The sequence below is a fragment of the Vulpes vulpes genome, chromosome 5, assembly GCF_048418805.1.
Source record: "Vulpes vulpes isolate BD-2025 chromosome 5, VulVul3, whole genome shotgun sequence".
Lineage (NCBI taxonomy): Eukaryota > Metazoa > Chordata > Mammalia > Carnivora > Canidae > Vulpes > Vulpes vulpes.
The window spans coordinates 68522408-68542532 of record NC_132784.1 but is presented as its reverse complement, the minus strand read 5'-3'; the positions used below and the strand labels follow the sequence as shown (position 1 = coordinate 68542532).

The 20125-nt window shown below is 47.0% G+C and overlaps 1 protein-coding gene across 17 annotated transcripts in view; it reads right to left on the bottom strand.

Annotated features, from left to right (window-relative positions):
* Window positions 1-9335: 9335 nt before the first annotated feature.
* Window positions 9336-20125, bottom strand: part of PPFIA1 (PTPRF interacting protein alpha 1) — an 85579-nt gene continuing 74789 nt past the window's right edge. For 12 of the 17 annotated variants that reach the window (XR_012001677.1, XM_072758660.1, XM_072758655.1 and 9 more), the window contains 7 exons: window positions 18689-18864; window positions 18488-18585; window positions 16155-16330; window positions 15380-15448; window positions 14248-14413; window positions 11891-11961; window positions 9336-10689 (listed from right to left, as the gene is read on the bottom strand). Coding sequence is in view for 15 of the 17 variants with exons in the window: in XM_072758660.1 (XP_072614761.1) it covers window positions 11903-11961; window positions 14248-14413; window positions 15380-15448; window positions 16155-16330; window positions 18488-18585; window positions 18689-18864 (744 nt within the window). In the remaining 2 variants the exon portion in view is untranslated. The remainder of the gene's footprint in view (window positions 10690-11890; window positions 11962-14247; window positions 14414-15379; window positions 15449-16154; window positions 16331-18487; window positions 18586-18688; window positions 18865-20125) is intronic. The other 5 variants (XR_012001678.1, XM_072758670.1, XM_072758659.1 and 2 more) reach the window with 1 other exon arrangement.

The window sequence follows — 20125 nt, the reverse complement described above, 5'->3', positions numbered from 1 at the left end:
TACTTTTTTATTTAAATTCCAATTAGTTAACATACAGCATAATATTAGTTTCAGGTGTATGAGAGAGTGAGTCAGTAGTCCAGACATCACCTGGTGCTCATCACAACAGGTACACATCTTCATCCCCATCTCCCGTCCACCTCCCCTCTGGTAACCATTAGTCTGTTCTCTATAATTAAGAGTCTGCTTCTTTGCCTCTCTATTTTTCCCCCTTTGCTCATCTGTTTTGTTTCTTAAATCCCACATTTGAGTGAGATCATATGGTTTTTGTCTTTCTCTGACTCATTTCACTTAGCATAATACCCTCTGGTTCCATCCATGTTGCTGCAAATGGCAAGATCTCATTCTTTTTGATGGCTGAGTAATATTCCATGGTATATATCTAACATCTTTATCCAGTCATAAGTTGGTGGACATTTGGGCTCTTTCCATAGTTTGGCTATTGTTTGTAATATTGCTATAAATATAGGGTTGTATGTTCCCTTTTGGATCTGTATTTTTGTATCCTTTGGGTGAATACCTCATAGTGCAATTGCTGGGTCATAGGGCAGCTCTGTATTTTTTAGGAAACTCCATACTGTTTTCCAGAGTGGCTGCACCAGCTTGCATTCCCACCAGAGTCAGGGGGTTCCCCTTTCTCTGCATCCTCGCTAACACCTGTTGTTTCCTGATTTAACTTACGTCATTCTGACAGGTCAGAGGTGGTATCTCATGGTGGTTTTGATTTGCATTTCCCTGATGATGAGTGATGTTGAGCCATCTGGATGTCTTCTTTGGAGAAATGTCTGTTCATGTCTTCTGTCCATTTTTTAATTGGGTTGCTTTTTGGATGTTAAGTTGTATATGTTCTTTATGTGTTTTGCATTCTAACCCTTTATCATATGTCATTTGCGTGGTAAGGTAAGACGTGGTAAGGTCTCCCATTCTGTAAGTTGCCTTTAAGTTGTGTTTCCTTTGCTGTGCAGAAGCTTTTTATTCTGATGAAGTCCCAACAGTTTAGTTTTGCTATCATTCAGTGCTTTTTAGTATAGTCACAGGGTGGTACAACCATGACACCAGAATTTTAGAACGTTTTCATCTCCCAAAAGAAACTCTACTCATTAGTCATTCCCTATTCCCCTGCTGCCACCCCCTTAAGCAACGACTTACTACTTTCTCCAGTGAGGTAGATACCATTGCTTACATTTTTCCAATGAGGACAACCAGAGCTTCCTGGAGACTTTTCAGTAGGAAGGCGGCATGAGCGTTTGTGACGCTCAAAGCCAACTCTGGTTGCTAGATGGAGAACAGAGCATGCTTCCAGGAGAGCTCTGGGTGAAAAGATGTGGCACATTCCCCCTCTGATGCAGTTACCATCTCTCAGGAGTATGTGTGGCAGGGACTAGCTGGCCATGTGGCAGTGACAGATACAACTTAAAAGCAGAATGTACAGCTGTGCTCAAGAACAAGTTGAGTATCTCTGTGGTGAGGAGTGTGAGGTGCTGAGCCAGAGCCATGTACCTGCTGGGCCCAGGCCCCCCAGGCCTGCACAAGAAGGCTACAGGGTCACTCAGCCAAAGGGGAAGAGCACCCAGTGACTGCATCACCACCCACGCTGAATGCTGGAGCGTGTAGCAGAGGCTGAGCTGTCCCCGGGTCCCCTGTTTGTCTTCTCTACTCACTGGGCCTGTGGCCACCCAGCTACAGGACAGCTCTCAGCTTCGCTTGGAGTGGGTGCAGCCATGAAAGCAGCTGCTCACTGGTTGGGACAATAAGAGGATATGGTGTGCAGAGCTTCCTGAGCCTGGCCCCTAAAGATCCCTATACATTCCCCTTTCTCGTGGGTTGAAGTGACCACAAAGGTGGGTCAGTTTCTTGTTGCTGCTGTAATGAATTACCACAAATGTAGCAGCTAAAACAAACAAACAAACAAACAAACAAACACACCAATTTCTTCCCAGAGTCCTGGAGGCCAGAGGTCTGAAATCCATTTCACTGGGCCAAGGTGCTGATGGAGCTGGTTCCTTCCGGAGACCCAAGCAGGGAAGAGCCCATTTAGGGCCCTCTTACTCTCTGAAGGCCACATGCACTCCTTGCCTCACTCAGGTCTATGTCTTTTTTGTGACATTTACCTCCTCGTGGTAAGGTCCCTCCTCGTGTTGAGGTCCCCCTGTTCCAGGGACAGCTGTGATCACATTTAGGACCCAGCTGGTTAACAGCTGAAGCTGACTACTGTAGCCCCCTGGGAACCATGCATCTGTGTCCATACCTCTTTGCAATGGGACTGTCCTAATGTGTCTGGGTCGCTGTGACAGAAAAGCACAGAAGGGCCAACTTATAAACAATACAAACTTCTCAACAGTTCTAGAGGCTGGAAGTCCAAGATCAAGGCGACAGCAGAATTGGTGTCAGGGGAGAGCCGGCTTCCTCATTCATAGATGGCCACCTTCCCATTGTGTCCTCACATGGCAGAAGGAGCAAGGGAGCTCTCTGGAGTCCCTTTTATGAGAGCACGTGCATGAGGTCTCCACCTGCAGGACCTAAGCACCTCCCAAAAGTCCTACCACCAAAATCCATCACATCTAGCATTAGGTTCAATATATGAATTTGGGGAAGATGCAAGCACCTGGTCCATAGCAGTGACCTCACTGTGCCTCCTGTCCAGAGATGGGTGTACTCAATTTCTTTTTTTTAATTATTTATTTATTTATGATAGTCAGAGAGAGAGAGAGGCAGAGACACAGGCAGAGGGAGAAGCAGGCTCCATGCACCAGGAGCCTGACGTGGGATTCGATCCCGGGTCTCCAGGATTGGCGCCCTGAGCCAAAGGCAGGCGCTAAACCGCTGCGCCACCCTGGGATCCCTACTCAATTTCTTCAACCTCTTGAATCTTGGTTGGGCTTGTTTGTAGCTTCTGACCAATGTGGCAGAAATGACATTGTGTGAGTTCTGTGGACAACGTCAACAGGTCTAGAGCGCTTAGGACACCTTCATCTCTCTCTCTCTCTTTTTAAAGGTTTTATTTCTTTATTCATGAGAGACACACAGAGAGAGGCAGAGACATAGGCAGAGAGAGACACAGGCTCAACCGCTGAGCCATCCAGGTGTCCCAGAATACCATCTTTTTTTTTTTTTTTTCCCAGAACACCATCTTTGATCTTGCTCCTCCGGAGCCTGAGGCTGCTGTGAAAAAGCCCAGGGGAGGGGCCCCTGGGGAGCTCAGTGGTTGAGCATCTGCCTGTGGCTCAGGTCATGATCCCAGAGTCCTGGGATTGAGCCCCATATCGTGCACCCTGCTCAGCAGGGAGTCTGCTTCTCCCTCTTCCTCTGCTTGTGTGCTCTCTCTCTTAAATAAATAAATAAATAAAATCTTAAAAAGAAACAAAAGAAGCAGCAGCCCAGTGGAGTGTAAGCCACATGAACAAGAACTCAGGAAAGACCAGCATAAGGTCCACCCAGGTTGGCAATCCACCAAATCATGAGAAACAAGAACTCATTGTTTTTTACCTCTAAGTTTTGGGGTGGATTTTTACATAGCAGATAAGAAACCACAGCAGATGGTGATCTTTTAGTGGATTATGAAATCAATTTTTTGGGGGAAATGACAGCACACAAAATAGAAGACAGCAGAATAGAAAATATAACAGTTCATGTCAGACACGAGTTCCAATCATCTGCTGCCATGTAAGGAGCCACCCCAGAAGTCCACAATAAAAAAAAAAAAAACAACCATTTCACCATGCTCAAGTGTCACAGACCACCAGTTTGGACAGGGCACAGGGCAAGGGCTCATTCTGTTTCCAGTGGAGCCTCCGCTGGGGTGGCTCAGGTGGTTGGCCAAGGCCATGAAGTGTTTGGGGCCATATGTCAGGTGCCAAGTTCTCACTGTTGGGGGAGAGTCTCATTTCTTCTCCCTGGCCTGTCTTTGGGGACGCATGTGGTGTCTTCACTCACGTGCTGGCCACATGCGACAGGATGGGAGGAACCTCTGGGGTCTCGCTCTCCCCGCCCGCCCCCCAGGTAGCTCACTTGGGCTCCCTTACAGCATGGTGGTCTCTGGGGAGTTGGGCTTCTTACTTGGGGGCTGGTTTCTGTAAGGCTGACTTCTGATGGCCTGACTTCAGGGGTCCCCGAGTGTCACATCTGCATGTCCATGTGGTTAACCACACCAGTGAGACCGGCTGGCTTCAGGGGAGGACTTAGACTCCACCTCCCGATGGGAGTTGTAGCAAAGGATCTGCAGCCATCGTTAACTGTGACACTGTCAGATGCTGCATTTCCCCAAGTCTAAGATGTCACTGCTTTGAGCACGCATCCTGACCTCACGCGTATTGGCATGTGAAAGCACGGTGGAGATGGAATTGGCTGAACATCTGTGTGCGCATGCATGCGGAGTCGTGGTGTGAGAGATCTTTCTGCTGTGGGTACAGCTGGAAGTTCAAACCCGGCCTGAATTACATTGCAAACGAAGGTCAGGAAGGAATCCTTCCAGACATCTGCAGACCCAGACAGTCTGTCACCTGCAGGGGCTCCCTACATAACTGCTAACAGCGTTTATTCCAGAATATTGCACACAAATGCAAAAGTAGAACATACACCAAACCCTCACAAACCCCTCACCCATTCTCAACAGTTATTAACCCAGGGGGTCAAGGTCAATTTTGTTTGATCTATACCCTGATCCAACCCTTCCCCGATATTATATTTTTAAAGCTTTAATTTATTTGAGAGAGCGAGCAAGAGCGCACGAGCAGGGGGAAGCGCAGGCAGAGGGAGAGGGAGAAGCAGCTCCCCACGGAGCACGGAGCTCGATGTGGGATTGATTCCAGGACCCTGAGATCATGATCTGAACTAAAGGCAGACACTTCTTCGATGGAGCCTCCCAGGTGCCCCTTGCCCAGTGTTATTTTATTTTATTTTTTAAAAAAGATTTTATTTATTCACGAGAGACACACAGAGGGAGAGGCTCTGAGACACAGGCAGAGGAGAAGCAGGATCCACGCAGGGAGCCTGATGTGGGACTAGATCCAGGGTCTTCAGGATCAGGCCCTGGGCTGAAGGCGGTGCTAAACCACTGAGCCACCTAGGCTGCCCCCTCCAGTGTTATTTAAATTTATTTATTTATTTTTCTTGTTTTCATTTAATTGTATTTTTAAAAGATTTTATTTATTTATTCATGAGACACACACACACACACACACACACACACACACACACACACACAGAGACAGAGAGGCAGAGACACAGGCAGAGGGAGAAGCAGGCTCCATGCAGGGAGCCCAACATGGGACTCAATCCCGAGACCCCAGGATCAGGCCTTGGGCTGAAGACAGGCGCCAAACCGCTGAGCCACCCGGGCTGCCCTTTTAATTAATTTTAATTAAAAAATTTTTTTTTCAAAAAAAAAAAAAAATTTTTTTTTCTTTTTATCCCAGTGTTATTTTATTTAATTTTTAAAAAAGATTTTATTTATTTATTATTGAGAGAGAGAGAGAGAGGCAGAGACACAGGCAGAGGGAGAAGCAGGCTCCATGCAGGGAGCCCGACGTGGGACTCAATCCCAGGTCTCCAGGATCACACTCTGGGCTGAAGGCAGGCGCTAAACCGCTGAGCCACCCAGGCTGCCCTATCCCAGTGTTATTTTAAAGCAAGTCCCAGGCACTGTACTATTTCATTCGTAAATCCTGGGGGAGCAGGGATAGCGGCCACTGCTGTTTTCCTTGAAACAATGTGCATGCTGTTACTTTGATGAAAACATTAAAGAAAGAGGAGCACCTGGCCGGCCGGTTCCATTGGGGTAGCGTGACTGCTCAGTCTCGGGGTCGTGAATTCCAGCCCCACGTTGGGGGTAGACATTGCTTAACATCTTAAAAAACTAAAAATTAAAAAGGAAATAGGGTGTTGGAGAGCTGATGACTCGGGCCCGAGGTGTGGCTCATCTAGAATATTTTAAGTGGGTCTCCGTGGCCGTCTGCGGAGGAAGCCAACAGAGCACAGCTCTCCCCTCGCAATGAGGGACGGCCAACAGCCGTGCCTTCCCGGCTTTGGCTCCATCGTCCAGGATGCTCTCCTGGAATCAAACAAAAGCAATTTTAAAATTTTAAAATTAAAATAAAAACAACCTAAACTAATTTGAATTTTTTTTTGTTGTTGTTAAACAAAAGCAATGTCACCGAGGAATTGTGACATGACATAACCTATAGGGCTGAAGAGATTTGAGTCATCAGCTCTCCAACACCCTATTTCCTTTTTAATTTTTATTTTTTTAAGATGTTAAGCAATGTCTACCCCCAACGTGGGGCTGGAACTCAAGACCCCGAGACTGAGCAGTCACGCTACCCCAGTGGAACCGGCCGGCCTCGGGACAACGGCCATGGGGAAGAAATCAGGGTGCCCTCGTGCAGCTGTGTCTGCACTGCTGTGTCCCCAAACCCGTCTGGGGGCTCTTAGCTGTCGCATCACTGTGTCACCGGCACCTCCAAGGGCCTGTCCAGATCAGGTCCTCAACTAGCAGTTATTGGAATTGCTTTTTAATGGAGCCGAGCCCTCCCCCTACCCCAGTCCCCCCCCCCCCTGCCATTCGTGGGCAGGCGCTGCGAGGCACACTCACGCTCAAAGATCAAGCAGAAGCAAACTGTGCCACCCCAGGTGCTCTGGATTGTTTCACAGGCCTCTGTTCCTTCCTGGCCACTCCCCGAGCCATCCACCCACAGTGCCCTTTCTGTGACCGCAGAATCCTGTTCCCAGGGACCCTGGGGCCCACCCTCCCCACCCCGATGTCCCCAGGGCAGGACAAGGCAGGGCGGGGCTTCTGCAGAAGAAACGTCCAAGGGTGAGGTCCAAGGGTGAGGTCGACCGTGTCCCCACCCCACTCCCCACAGATCCACTGATGTCCAGACCTCTGAAGCCTGTGAATGCGACTTCACTGGGAAAAGGGGTCTTTGTAGATGCAACTATGTGAGGGATCCCGAGAGCGCTCCAGATGAGCTGGGTGGGCCACCGACAGGTGCAGAGGGAGAGGGTAAGATTCACTGAGGGAGCAGCAGCAAAGGTGGGCAGGGGCTCAAGGTGCAACCTCCCCTGGAGTCCCCTCTCCCAGGGACACCCCCCCCTCCGCCTCCACTCCCCCTGTGCCAGGTGGGTGCACACAGTCCTGGCCTCGAGTAACAGGGCTGGAGGAGAGGCATCACCAAGACACGGACGGAAAATAGCAGAATCACTGGAATTAAGCTAAGACGTTAGAGGAACAAGAGTGTCTGAGATACGTAGAAATGCAAAGATTCAGATGCAATGAAACGCCGGGACACCTGCACCCCGATGTTTCTATCAGCAATGGCCACAATAGCCAAACTGTGGAAGGAGCCTCGGTGTCCATCAGAAGATGAATGGATGAAGAAGATGTGGTCTATGTAGACAATGGAATATTACTCAGCAATTAGAAACGACAAATACCCACCATTTGCTTCAACGTGGATGGAACTGGAGGGTATTATGCTGAGTGAAATAAGTCAATCGGAGAAGGACAAACAGTGTATGTTCTCATTCATTTAGGGAATATAAATAATAGTGAAACGGAATATAAAGGAAGGGAGAAGAAATGTGTGGGAAATATCAGAAAGGGAGACAGAACAAAAAGACTCCTAACTCGGGGAAATGAACTAGGGGTGGTGGAAGGGGAGGAGGGTGGGTGTTGGAGGGGAATGGGTGACGGGCACTGAGGGGGACACTTGACGGGATGAGCACTGGGTGTTATTCTGTATGTTGGTAAATTGAACACCAATAAAAATTAATTAAAAAAAAAAAAAAAAAAAGAAATGCCTTAGATGCAGTGGCGGGGTCCGGAGAGCAGCACTTCGGCGCTGGCGCGTCCCGCTGTCTGCCCCGAGGCCCAAGCATCAGGCCGACAGCCCCCTGCTCCCCGGAGAAGCCATCCACACCCACAGGACTTGGTGCAGAGGGAGGAGTAAAACCCAAACCCACGATCACTGTGAGCACACACACTGGGAGTTCAGGACAGCAGCTGGGAGGCACGGCGGGAGCGGTGGGGAGAGCCAAGCGTCTTCGGTGGGACCCCACAGGGCTGGGAGTGGCAGGCCAGCCCTGGGACACTCAGCGTGGGATGCGCAGACCCGAGACGTGCACAGCTTCTCAAACATCTGCTTGCTGCTCTTTCTCAACTGACATTTGTTTTTTAGGCATAAATGGCATCAGCAAGGTTTTGTTTTGTTTTGAAGATTTTATTTATCTGTATTTGACAGAGAAAGAGAAAGCACAAGCAGGGAGCCCGATGTGGGACTCGATCCCAGGACCCCGGGATCATCGCCTGAGCCCAAGGCGAACGCTTCACCGATGGAGCCCCCCCAGAACCCCTGGAATCAGCAAATTTTAATAAAACACCTGCACTTTCATGAATCTGTGATGATTTGGGTTTCCGGAAACTTTCAGAGGCCCAAGGCTTGCCTGGCCGTGGTCAGGGGAAACACCGTGTGAGACTAGAAAAGCAAGGAAGAACTCAGAGATGCAGAGAAAAAAGGCTTAGAAGATCAGCCGGTACCAGTTCTGAATGGGAAGACACAGAACCACCCAACTGTGTGCTGACAGAAGCGACCCGGGAACGTGTTCATCCATGTAAAGCAAACCCGCCTCTCTCAGGGCGGCAGCGGGTCAGCCCTGGCAGGGTGGGTGCCCACCTCCCCGGGGCCGCGAGGGCCAGGCCCTCTTCCTTGGCACCCACACCCCAGGGCCCAGGGTGGTGTCAGCCACCCCCACCCCGACGGGACGGTCTCCTGGGGGGCTGGGGGAGGAGCTCTCGTGCTAGAGCTGCTGGCAGTGGCCACCTGTGGGCTGCTCCCCCCCCCCCCCCCGCCCTCCACTAGGGAAACTGTTTGGAGGCCTGAGGTCCGGCTGGGCCCCGCCTGAGCAGGTGCGCCTGTCCCCTCCCCTCTGCCACTCAGGACTGGTCTGAGCTCTCGGAGAAGCAGCCTCACTGGTTGCCAGGGGCCAAGATCACGTGGAAGGATGCAGCCCTGGGTGCTGTCTTGTGACTATGTGAGCAGAGGGGCAGGAGCGTACAGCCTACACAGAGGGTGGACACAGAGATGAGACACAGTGGCACACATGCACATGTGTGCACACACACGTGTGTACACGCACAGGCTTCCTCATCTGGGCAAGGGAGGAAGGGCTGGCTTGTCTTAGGCACAGAGGGGGAGATGGAGTCTCTGGGCCTCCAGAACGGAGGGCATAGACCCTGGGTCATCCTTCTACCTCCCAGCTGTTTGGGGCATCAGCTGATTTCCACACTAGCCGCTCCCCCCACAGATGGGGCCCCCACAGCACAGAGGAGCCAAAGCAGCTTGTTTTCAGTATTCTTTATTGGCAGTGGAAAATGCTTCAGTACTGTATTGAAAGACAGCAATAAATAATACTGTGATAAAAATAGTTCAAAAGTAGACTGTACATACTTTGTTACACAATCAGGAAGTTCACAAAAGATTAATAGAAAAACAGAATGGTACAATGAATTGTACAAGTAAATTAAAAGCAGAAACCAAACGTAAAAAGACATGCTGTGCCGTTTCTATCTATGTATCAGCTGCATAATAAATAACGCACCATGAACTGAACACATTTCTTGCTGGCTTTTTAATATGCCAAGTAAAAAGGAAGAGTTACATTTGCTACTTATACAATCCAAAATGGCTATCTCATCAAAATCTAAAAATGTACGACTAGGTCCATTCTTTAAACAAGTTTACAAACAAATGTAAAAAGAGGATTTACAGAAGAACAGTAAGGCCTTTGTTAGAGTCGCACATTATTTCCAAGGCGGCGCCCACCCTTCGGTGCGCAGACAGCTTCCTAATTGGTCCTCTGAGAGTTCTCGCCAGCGAGCTCCGCACCAGGAGGGCGCCCAGGCCCCCCGCCAGGGCTTTCGGGTCCTCAGCTCCGGCGTCTGCCAGTCACTAAAGACAAGTTGCCTGAGCCCACCGGGATGAGGCTGTGAAAGAGTTCACCAGTCCTAAGGGATTTTCATAGTGTTCTGATAATCTTTCCAGTCCAAATTTTTATAAGCTGATATTTAACACCAAGTGTTTTTAATCTGTTCACACTGCAGAATAAAGCATTTCTTGCTAGAAAAAGTATAGTTAAGGTCAGTCATTAAAATACAACAATTGCTCAAAATTAAGTCTGCTTATTTCAAAATGATTGTTGTAGAGCTAGATTTTGTTTGTAAAGGATAATACACGCTGTATCATGTATTTATGATTTTACAATCGTAAAATCCTCTGACAGATTATATTATTAACAAATTAAGTAATGATAATTACAATAAATGCACAATTTACAAAAGCCCTATATCTGTTCATAAGATTTATACATACAAGCATTACAGTACATTCATTTGAAAGACTAAAATTAGATATAAGAACATGGATTTCAAAGGATATTTATAGCCTGGATATACATGAAAAAGTAAGTAACTATATAAATGAAGTCATAAGTTTACATAAATATAAGAAACATTAAATTCTAAAATATTTTCTCTATGGTATTCATGAATTTTTTGCTAATTAAAAACTCTGTAATAAAATATCTCAGGGTCCATATAACAAGTATTAACAGATTAAAGATTCCGTTGAATTTTAAAACGTAGTCTTTGTTGGGTTCAAATGCTGCACACTCATCTGTAGAAGTAGTGTGGGTAAACTGGAAAACAGAAGCGAACAAAAGTTAGTCTCCAGATGAGCCAGCTGAATGCGGACTCCCAGGCCCAGGAAGCTTCAGCCCCTTGTGGGTTTAGAGAAAACATCCAGCATTTTGCTTATTAATGATAATTCTTTGATTGAGTTCATCTTGGCCTATGTCTAAAAGTTACCAATTTTAATAAATAATTAAGAAACCAAAAAAAATTTTTTTTTTTAAGATTTTATTTTTAAGTAATCTCTATACCCAGCGTGGGGCTGGAACTCACAAGCCTGAGGTCCAGAGTCGGATGCTCCTCCGACTAAGCCCAAGCGCCCCCACCAGGCCAATATTCTGGCCGAGACAGGAAAGCAGAGTAAGAGCAAACAAAGCTCCCCCAGGGCCCTCAGAGCAGGCAGGAGAGGGCCCGGCTCCTGGGCCAGGACCCAAAATCTTAATCCACAAATCTAGCCCTTCTCATGGCAATGCAGCTTTTTTTTTTTTTTGGGGGGGGGGGAGGGTTTGTTTGTTTTTAAGCCAACCTCTCAGGGTGCCCCGGTGGCTCAGTGAGTTGAGTATCTGACTCTGGGTTTCGGCTCAGGTCGTGATCTCAGTGTCATGAGATCAAGCCCTGCATGGGGCTCGGAGCTTGGTGCTCAGTGTGCTTGGGATTCTCCCCCCACCCTCCCCTACTGCTAGCACAGGTGTGCACATGGGCTTTCTCTCTCTCTTTCAAATAAATACATCTTAAAAAAAAAAAAAAAGCCCATATCTCCACTGAAGGGCTATCAGTGTCACGTGGTGGTACTGCCTCACAAAATTTATACTTTGGGGCCTGTTTCATTCAGGAATGTGTCTTTAACACCAAGCTGGCTAGTGGCAGCTGACTTGGGAGTGATGCCAGGGTACAGGCAGACACTGAGGCGCAGGAGACCGTGCACCGCGCTCCTGGACGCTGGGGGCAGGCAGCTAGGAGCTGGGTGACGCTCCCTCCTGCCTCTCCACGCCAGGAAGACAGTAGCAGACGTGTAAGCCAGCATCGTTCTGTTTATGTTAAGAACAGAAATACATTTTTCCCCTTAAAGATCAGGGACACAGTAGCTTCTATGTATGAAGCATGAGCACACGGAACACCAGAACTGTCTCCCTCGGTGCAGAGAGGCTCGTGCGTGTCTACTCTGTATAGCTGCTGAGTTAACTGGAGCCGGCTCTCCTGGCTACTCACCTACAGGAGACGTCAGCAGGAGTAAGTCCTGACTGTAGCAGAATCCAGCCTCTGCGGTCCTGACACGCTGCCTGCTCCGACAACCACAGGGAGGCGTGCAAACACAGCGTGCAGTTAGTCTCAGAACATCACCTGACAGCACAATTACAGACAGACAGACACACACACACACACACACACACACGCCCATGGCAGCACCTACTGAGGGGCCCCGGGGGGGGGGGGGCTTCCAAATGGGACTGGAGGAGCTGGAGGACGGGAGTTGAGAGTCACTGAGTGGGCTGTCCCCATCCCCCAAGCAGCCGGGGGTCCCCGGGGCTTCATTCTAAAACAGCCAGGGGGCAGCAGGTGACACCATAACTTTGCTACACACACCTGCATTAGTAGTAACTGTGACTGTGACAGCTCTGCCTCTCCTTAAAGCCTTTGGATTTATAAACATTTCTTTCAGCCTTGACCATCTATTTTTCAGAATAGGATGTGAAGAGCTCGCAGCCTGCTGAGAGGAGTCCAGGACCTGTCCCGGCGCTTGCTGTCTGTCTGAGAGATAGGACGGCCTTATCTTCTTGGCAGTGGGTGCGGGACGATGAGCTAAGGAAATCAAAGCCCGGCCTCCCTTCCTGCCAGAAACAGCGCGTACCACAGACGCTTCTGTTCTATCGAGGAACGCCGGCCCCTCCCTGCCACTGCATAGCTCAGCAGGCATTCCAAAATCTGTAGCATTAGTCCTCTGCTCCCCATGATGTTTTGTTTCCCCATAGGTACTTCGGGAGCACAGGTTCTGGGGAGCAGATGCTGCTGGCAAGAATGGCCAGCGCCAGGGGCCCAGGAGGCCCGCGCTGCTCCCATATACCTCATGTTGAAGAAGCCAGGAGAACACCCACTGGGCTGGGTTTATGCCTCCATTATCAACATGAGTGAAAAGTCACCTTCTGTGACATGCACTCCCTATACTTTCTTCTAGGGTTACGTTTCATTTACCTGAACCTAATCCAAACATTGCTGTTAACATTTAACAAGGAAAACGTGATTTGTGAAATGAAGCTGTGAGGAGAGCAGTCAGACTGCCCAAGAAGTCAAAGGCCGAGTTACAACTAAAATCTATAAAAATTACCCACTGGCTTCTTGGGGAAAAATGCTATTTTTTAAAAGTTGGGGTCTTCCCTCACTAAGCATATTATTGAAGTCTGGCAAAGAAATGCAGTTTTTAAATTAAAAAGCTGCCCCATAAGCTGCTCTCACTCAAAGCTCAGCCAGGGCTTCATGGAACTTACTTGTCTCTGGTTTTTATACAGATAAGTGACAGCAAAACTCACAATCCTATCTATGGGCAGAGCTAACAGCAGGAAAACTGTGCAGACCACACCATATGATTTCTACCAGCACAGCCTTCCCTACAACATGTCTCTATCGAGAGCGAGCACACAGTCATCCATCACGGCCCTATGGCTGCAGGGGCCTGAGCTGCTACCACATGGCACTCAGGACATGCCCGACACTTTCCAACAGCTTCTCATGAAGGACTCACTTAGCCGTCACAGCCCATCAGTGAGGAAGACAGTAGTGTGACAACCATTCTACAGATGGGGACACTGAGGCACAGTGCTCAAGATCATGCACCTCCTACGTGGCAGATCCAGATTCCAACCCAGGCAGTCTGGCCCCTGGCCCTGCCACTGAGTGGGACACAGTCGGAGCGGAGAGGTCCCTCTGCCCACTATGGCCAACTCTGAACTAGCTGTGCTCTCGAGGCAGAGGGACTATCTAGGGGTAATTGCGAGCTGCATCTGACACAACGACTATGTGGCTAGACTACTGCACCCAACCGGCTACACTCTGTGAGGACGTCCCGGGCTCACCTTCTGCCTTCTCCCGTCCTCTTACAACGTGCAATGACACAGACAAGTAACAGTGAGGATAGAGGTGGAAACTGTGCTAATGAAAATGGATTCAGTCCCTCCTCCTGCGAGGGGAGAGGTCCCAGCAGCACACGCTGTGCTGAGAGCTCTGGTGCTGCCATCGTAGGGAAGAGCATCCGAGTGCCGCCCGCCACATCCACATCTTTGCAAGCGTGGGTGTCAGTCCAACACTCTGAGGACACTCACGCTGCTTAGCTTTATTAGTTGGAAGAATATGCTAATATTCAACCAGATAAGAACTTCAAACCTATCTGTAAAATTGTTAAACTTTTATACACGGATGTTAGGATTAATTTGAAAGCATTTAAACCTGGGCATGCAGCAGCACCCAAATGCCTTGTTATATATTAAAGAGGCTATCTTAGACCATTATTAACATGCCAGCCAGAGAGCTGTTTGTGTCAACAAGTGCCCGGGGCAGTGCTATGCCTCACATACCATCCAGCTGCATTTTCTTTGGCTGCATAGAGGGTGAGGACAGAGAGGAAGTGACCCGGAAGTTCGCAGGGAGAGTCTCTGCTGACCCAGCAGCTAAGCCACGGATGTCCTTTGGTCTAAACTTTTTTCTCCAAGAAGGTGCCCTCCTAAAGCTTTTGTCATCGTCCTGGTAAATTAAAGGACAGAAAACAAGACATTTTAAAATAAAGGACAGAAATATACAGTAAAGTTCCCACCCCTTTAAAATGATCTTGTCACTGCATTTTTATTCACGTGTATCTAACCCTGTTCTTGGTAACCATCAGACTTACTGCCCAGACTGGGAATCTGTGGGAGCAAAGGAGGCAGGGCCACCCTTGTGCTGGGACCCAACTGGGCACACATCAGGACAGTCCCGGGCCATGTGGCTGTGCCCCGCTGCCTGCCATCACAGCCACTTCTTATCCTGCAGAAATTATCTTCCTGCTATATAAGATACTATGTTTCTATCTTCAGGCCATGAACAATAGTCTGAATGCCTGGATAGGCCAGCAGTGCTTTGTCATGTGTCCTGTTTCTGCCACACTCAGGTACTCGTACGGGAGACGGTAATATGTAATGGAGTGGGAGTAAATGAGTTATGGTTTTGTGTGAGAAGAAATGAACATGTCATGTTTTTAAACAAGTAAAGGCCTCGGATGGGGGTGAGGTATCCAGCCATCCCCCAAACACAACTTACAGACTCTACTCCTAGGCTGCAACCAACGTTTTATGACATGAAAAACATTTTTGATGGATATCAAAAGCTAAATAGCAAAAAAAAAAAAAAAAAAACCCATCTTAGTAAAAATACTGCTTTCTTAAAAGTTCATTTGTTCATAAATTCAGAGCAAAGCTGGACTTGTAAAGTAAAATTATCTTCACACTTGGAAGAGTTTATCCAGACTACATGGCTCCTACAAATATACCAATTTACTTTTTCTTTTTTTAAAAGACTTTACACTTAAGTCATCTATAAATCTAATGTAGGGCTTAAATCCACAACCTTGAAGTCAAGAGTCACTTGCTCCACCAAACTAAGCCTGCCAGGCGCTCCCAAATAAAATACTTCACATTTTATACAAATTTACAAATCCTGAGGTTGAAAACTTACTTCATCGAACCTTCTGTCAGTCCCCATGACCAAAAGGCTGTTAAACTCTCTTTCCAAGACAGCACGAGCCTGAAATCATAACAAAACATTCCCCCAGAACCTCCATCAATCAAATCTGAAGGATGTTAGCATATCACAATTGTTTTTAAACCAAGACTTTAAAAAAAGAATAAAAACCAGAAACGTAAGGGACAAATCCCTTCAATCTTCACGGTGTATTTTAAGTCGGGAGTTTTAGCATGGAGTCCATTACTGGGCTTTTGGAGTAGGGATCCACAAGCTCTTGGACACTGTATAATAGGTGTGCCTGTGGGTCGCTGTTGGTGGGAGGTTGAAGGTACTGGGAAAAGATATACAGTGTTTCATAGAAGAATAAAGAAATTCCTGATTCTCCAATGAGCCCATGAGTCAAAAAGAATGACACAGGGAAAAGCACAAACTTCATGAGACCCCCGTCTGGCACCCCTAAGTAAGAGTGTTCTCTCTTATGGGCCACTCTAGGAGCACCTGATGTGGACGCAAGTCTCCCATACTGGTAATTCCATGACTCCTGCATTTACCAGGAGATACAAAGATGACAGGCAGTGAAGAGGAGGAGTCAATAAGCACTGTGGGCTCTAAGTCACTACACAGTGGCTTAGAGCCACTGCACAGTGGCTGGGGAAGGGAAGAGAGGACTGGCTGGCTAGGGTCTGGTTATGCTCTCTCTGCCTCCACTCAAGCATGGGGTGCCGTGTCTGGCCAGATGGTGGGGTGGAGGCGCAGCTGGCATCACCTGCGTGTTCTGTGTCGGGATCTGCAGCAGAAGTGCCAGGGCGTTGGCATCGAAGGTTTCATCTAAGGCCATGAGCGCGCCGTGAACGCCGCTTTCGATGAGATTGCTGGCATACTCTTTAAGGCCGATTGATAGGATCCAGTTAATCACTCGATCGTTGCTCCAAACCAGTACATCTGCAGATGAAAGAAAACAATCTCAGAGTGGCTGCAGACAGCTCTTTTCATCATGTACGCCTTGTAAGGCAGGATAAAGATTCCTTCCTCAGGCCTGAACCTCCAGTTCCTGACATGAGCCGCACAGGCACAGGGGGCAAAGGCCCAGTGGGCAGATGACCTCTAGGGCACATTCACACTGCCACCCTGGTTCTTTTTTGTCTGATGGAGACCGTCCTATTGGAACTCACTCTCCCAGCAAAGCCTGGAGCAAGGAAGTTACCACACACCAAGTTTCTAGGAAAGAGAAAGCGAGGGGGACCCGGCTTCAGAAGCCATAAGGACACACCAGGGACACACCGGGTATGACTTCAGCTCTTCTGAAATATCTTCTTCCCCTTAAAGAGAGGCGCTGGCACTGTAGCTGGGCACGTTGTCAATTAAACACAAACCCCTCCCTTACAATCCCAAGGACATTTCTGTTGTGCATTTTAAAAACAGAAAAACTTGAATATATTCTCCAGTGTATTAGACACGGTAGGGGAAGATCTTATATTTATGCAAACTAATAAATTACTAAATTTGCTTTAGTAGAGATCTAAAAATAGCCACCCTGTAAAAATACATCCAGATGATCGCCAGTTACTTTCAAAAACAGCTTTTGTCAACTGTGAAAGATTTAAGACAGAAATACAAAACAAATAAAACAGATTTATGTATCTCATTTCCCACGTCCTTTTCTAGAAAAAAAAAGAAGAGATGTACAGACATGGGCGCGCACACATAAAATATTTAGAGATTGTTACCATATTTATATGTTAAATGTATTATTTTATATGTGTATAGAATACATATCACAAATGTTTGCTTATGGTTTTTCTTGTGATTCACACTAACTCAATCATGATTAGACTATCCTTGAAGTGGGCCGTCTCCCCAACCATATTTTTATCTTTAACTTCTGGCCTCGTAAGGCTAAGGTATGAAAATAGCACATACAGGACCATAGTAGTAAGGATTCCATAATTTAACCTATATGCTTAGAGTTGGTCAATAGGCCTCGTTTGCTATAACCATTCTTAGTGATTTCTTTATACTGAAAATTGGGGGAGACTGTACTTTGAGCTTAATTGTTAACGTCTTATTTCCAAGCAAACTACTACACCCGCTCACTCAGATGTGCCCTGGGTGGGTAGCTCCCAACAGAGAGAAGCATCTGCCATCTGCTGGCTGCGCACCCTCATCCCTTTACCTAAAATGCCTCTGCTGGCACCCCCACCCCAATAAGAGGCTCCCATCACCTTCAGGGCCCAGCTGCCACGTTAACCCTGTGCCATTCCCTCAGCCATGGGAGCAGAGCCACACTCTTTTACTGTGGGCTCAGGGCCTTGGATAGAGAGTAGTATTTTTCATGCTGATGCCAAGAATGCAGGGGCCTGTTCAGCTCTGCTCTGTTGCTATCTAGTGGCGTGTGGCAGCAATTCTCAACAAAAGAGGACACTTCCTTACAACAGGAAGTGTCTGAGGTCACAGGAAAATGCTCACCCCGAGACCCAGACCCTACAGACTGCCACAAGCACAGACAACCAGGCACAGGGTCTCCAGTCACAGAAAAGGGTCTGAGAGGCACCCAATCCCTCTCTCCTCTGTAATGATGCCAGACCGGTTTTCTCCACTAGTCTTTCCTCATTATTTTATTGTGTTTAATTTTAATTTTTTAAAATTTTATTTTGAAGTCATCTCTACACCCAACATGGGGGCTCAAATCCACAACCCCAAGATCATGAGTCACGTGCTCCATGGATAGAGCCAGGTGGGCACCCCTTGTGATTTTTAAATTTATTTTAAATTTATTTATCTTCTTTTTTTTCTCCTAATTTTTAATTTTTTCTTAAATTTTTATTAAAGATTTTATTTATTTATTCATGAGAGAAACAGAGAGAAAGAGAGACAGAGACAGAGACACAGGCAGAGGGAGAAGCAGGCTCCCTGCAGGGAGCCCAATGTGGAACTTGATCCCAGGACCCCGGGATCACGCCCTGAGCCAAAGGCAGACGCTCAACCGCTGAGCCACCCAGGCATCTCTCCTCCTGATTTTTTTAAAAGAAGGCAGTCACTGAGCTGTCAGCATCATGGGAAGCAGAAACATAGTGCATCCATGGCACATAATGTACTTGCCTTTGATTTCATTCTGGCTTTCTTCTCTCTTTCTCTCCAGTTCTTTTCGGTCATAATTTAATCTCCGTAGGCACATAATTCCACACTGGAAACTGTTTCTATTAATAAAACCAACAAACCAAAAAAAAAAAAACCCAGTTAGCCATGGCAGCGGTGTGAGCCCCCGGAGTGAACCAACAAGGAGCACCATGCAGGGCGCACCTGTGGAAACTGTCGACCATCTTCAGCTGGCCCCGCAGATCCTTTTTGGTCAGGTGGTCCAGCATGCGTGCGTCTACCAGGCACTCCATGAAGTAGCTGCGGTACTGCGCCAGGCCCAGGCTGGGCAGCCACTCATTGCCAATCCACTCATGGTTCATGTCCCCATAGGCAAGGGTCTGGTTGCAATAATTAAGCACATCAGTTCAGAAGAAAAGCCATGGAAGAGGTCACAAGGGTCATTTAAATTATCTTTAAACTAGATTTTCAATCTGTTCCATATTCTCAAAGGCTAAATTAATAACATTATTTTTTATAATTTCAAAATAATTTGATCTCCCATTTACTCTTATATCGTCAGTAAAATTCTGCACAAAAGGAATTATACCATTACAAATTTACGACTCATTTGTGCTTATGAATTTAACGTATTTACCAAACAAAGCACAGTAAAACTGACTGGTTATGCACTGTCTTTCTGAGCTAGTTTTCATGTATAATGATCAACAAAGAACAATCACGGCTCATGAACAAGTTTGAAGAATCATCCAAGTCTACTCATTAAAAATACTCTGGCTGGCTTTCATTTTATTTTTAACACTTTGTTTTCTATATTTCATTAACAAAACATCTGTTAATTTCAAAATCAGATTTTAAAAAAGTGAGTTAAAACATAGATTTAAAAGAAGAGATGAACATGGTAAGATGGAGGGGACACAGGAGACATCCCTCCCCACCACCACCCATAGTTTGGTAACTGAGCAACTGGGCCAAACAACAGGCTTGCACAGATGGAGAAGCACTGAAGCTGCAGTGTCAACCAACCGACCCAACTGATACGAGACAGCACTCCACCCAAAAGGAGTGCACACAGAACATTCTCCAACACAGACAAATCTCCATGTATTTAAAGAGACTGAAATCATACTAAGTATATCTCCTCTAACCTTAAGAGAAATTAAATTAGAAACTCATAATAAAAAGACATTCAGAAAACTCCCAAGTATTTGGAATTAGCACACTTCCAAATAACCTATGTGTCCAAAAAAAGGAATCACAAGGTAAATGGGAAAACATTTGGAACTGAATGAAAGTGAACATGCAAGCGACACCTGGCTGGCTCGGTCAGTGGAGTGTGTGCCTTGATCACGGGGTTGAGTTTGAGCCCCACACTGGTGCAGAGATTACTTATAAATAAAACCTTAAAAAAAAAGTAAGTGCACAAACAATACATTCATAAAATTGTGAGACACAGCTGTTGCAGTGTCCTGAAGGCAGTTTACAGTATTAAGTGCTTATGTTATAAATGAAGAAAGATTGTAAGTCAATAATCTAAGATTTTACCTTTAAAAACTTAAAAAAAAAAAGAAATCTACAGCAAGTAGAAGGAAGGAAATAAAAGAGCAGAAATCTGTGAAACAGAAACCAGAAAAATGGTAG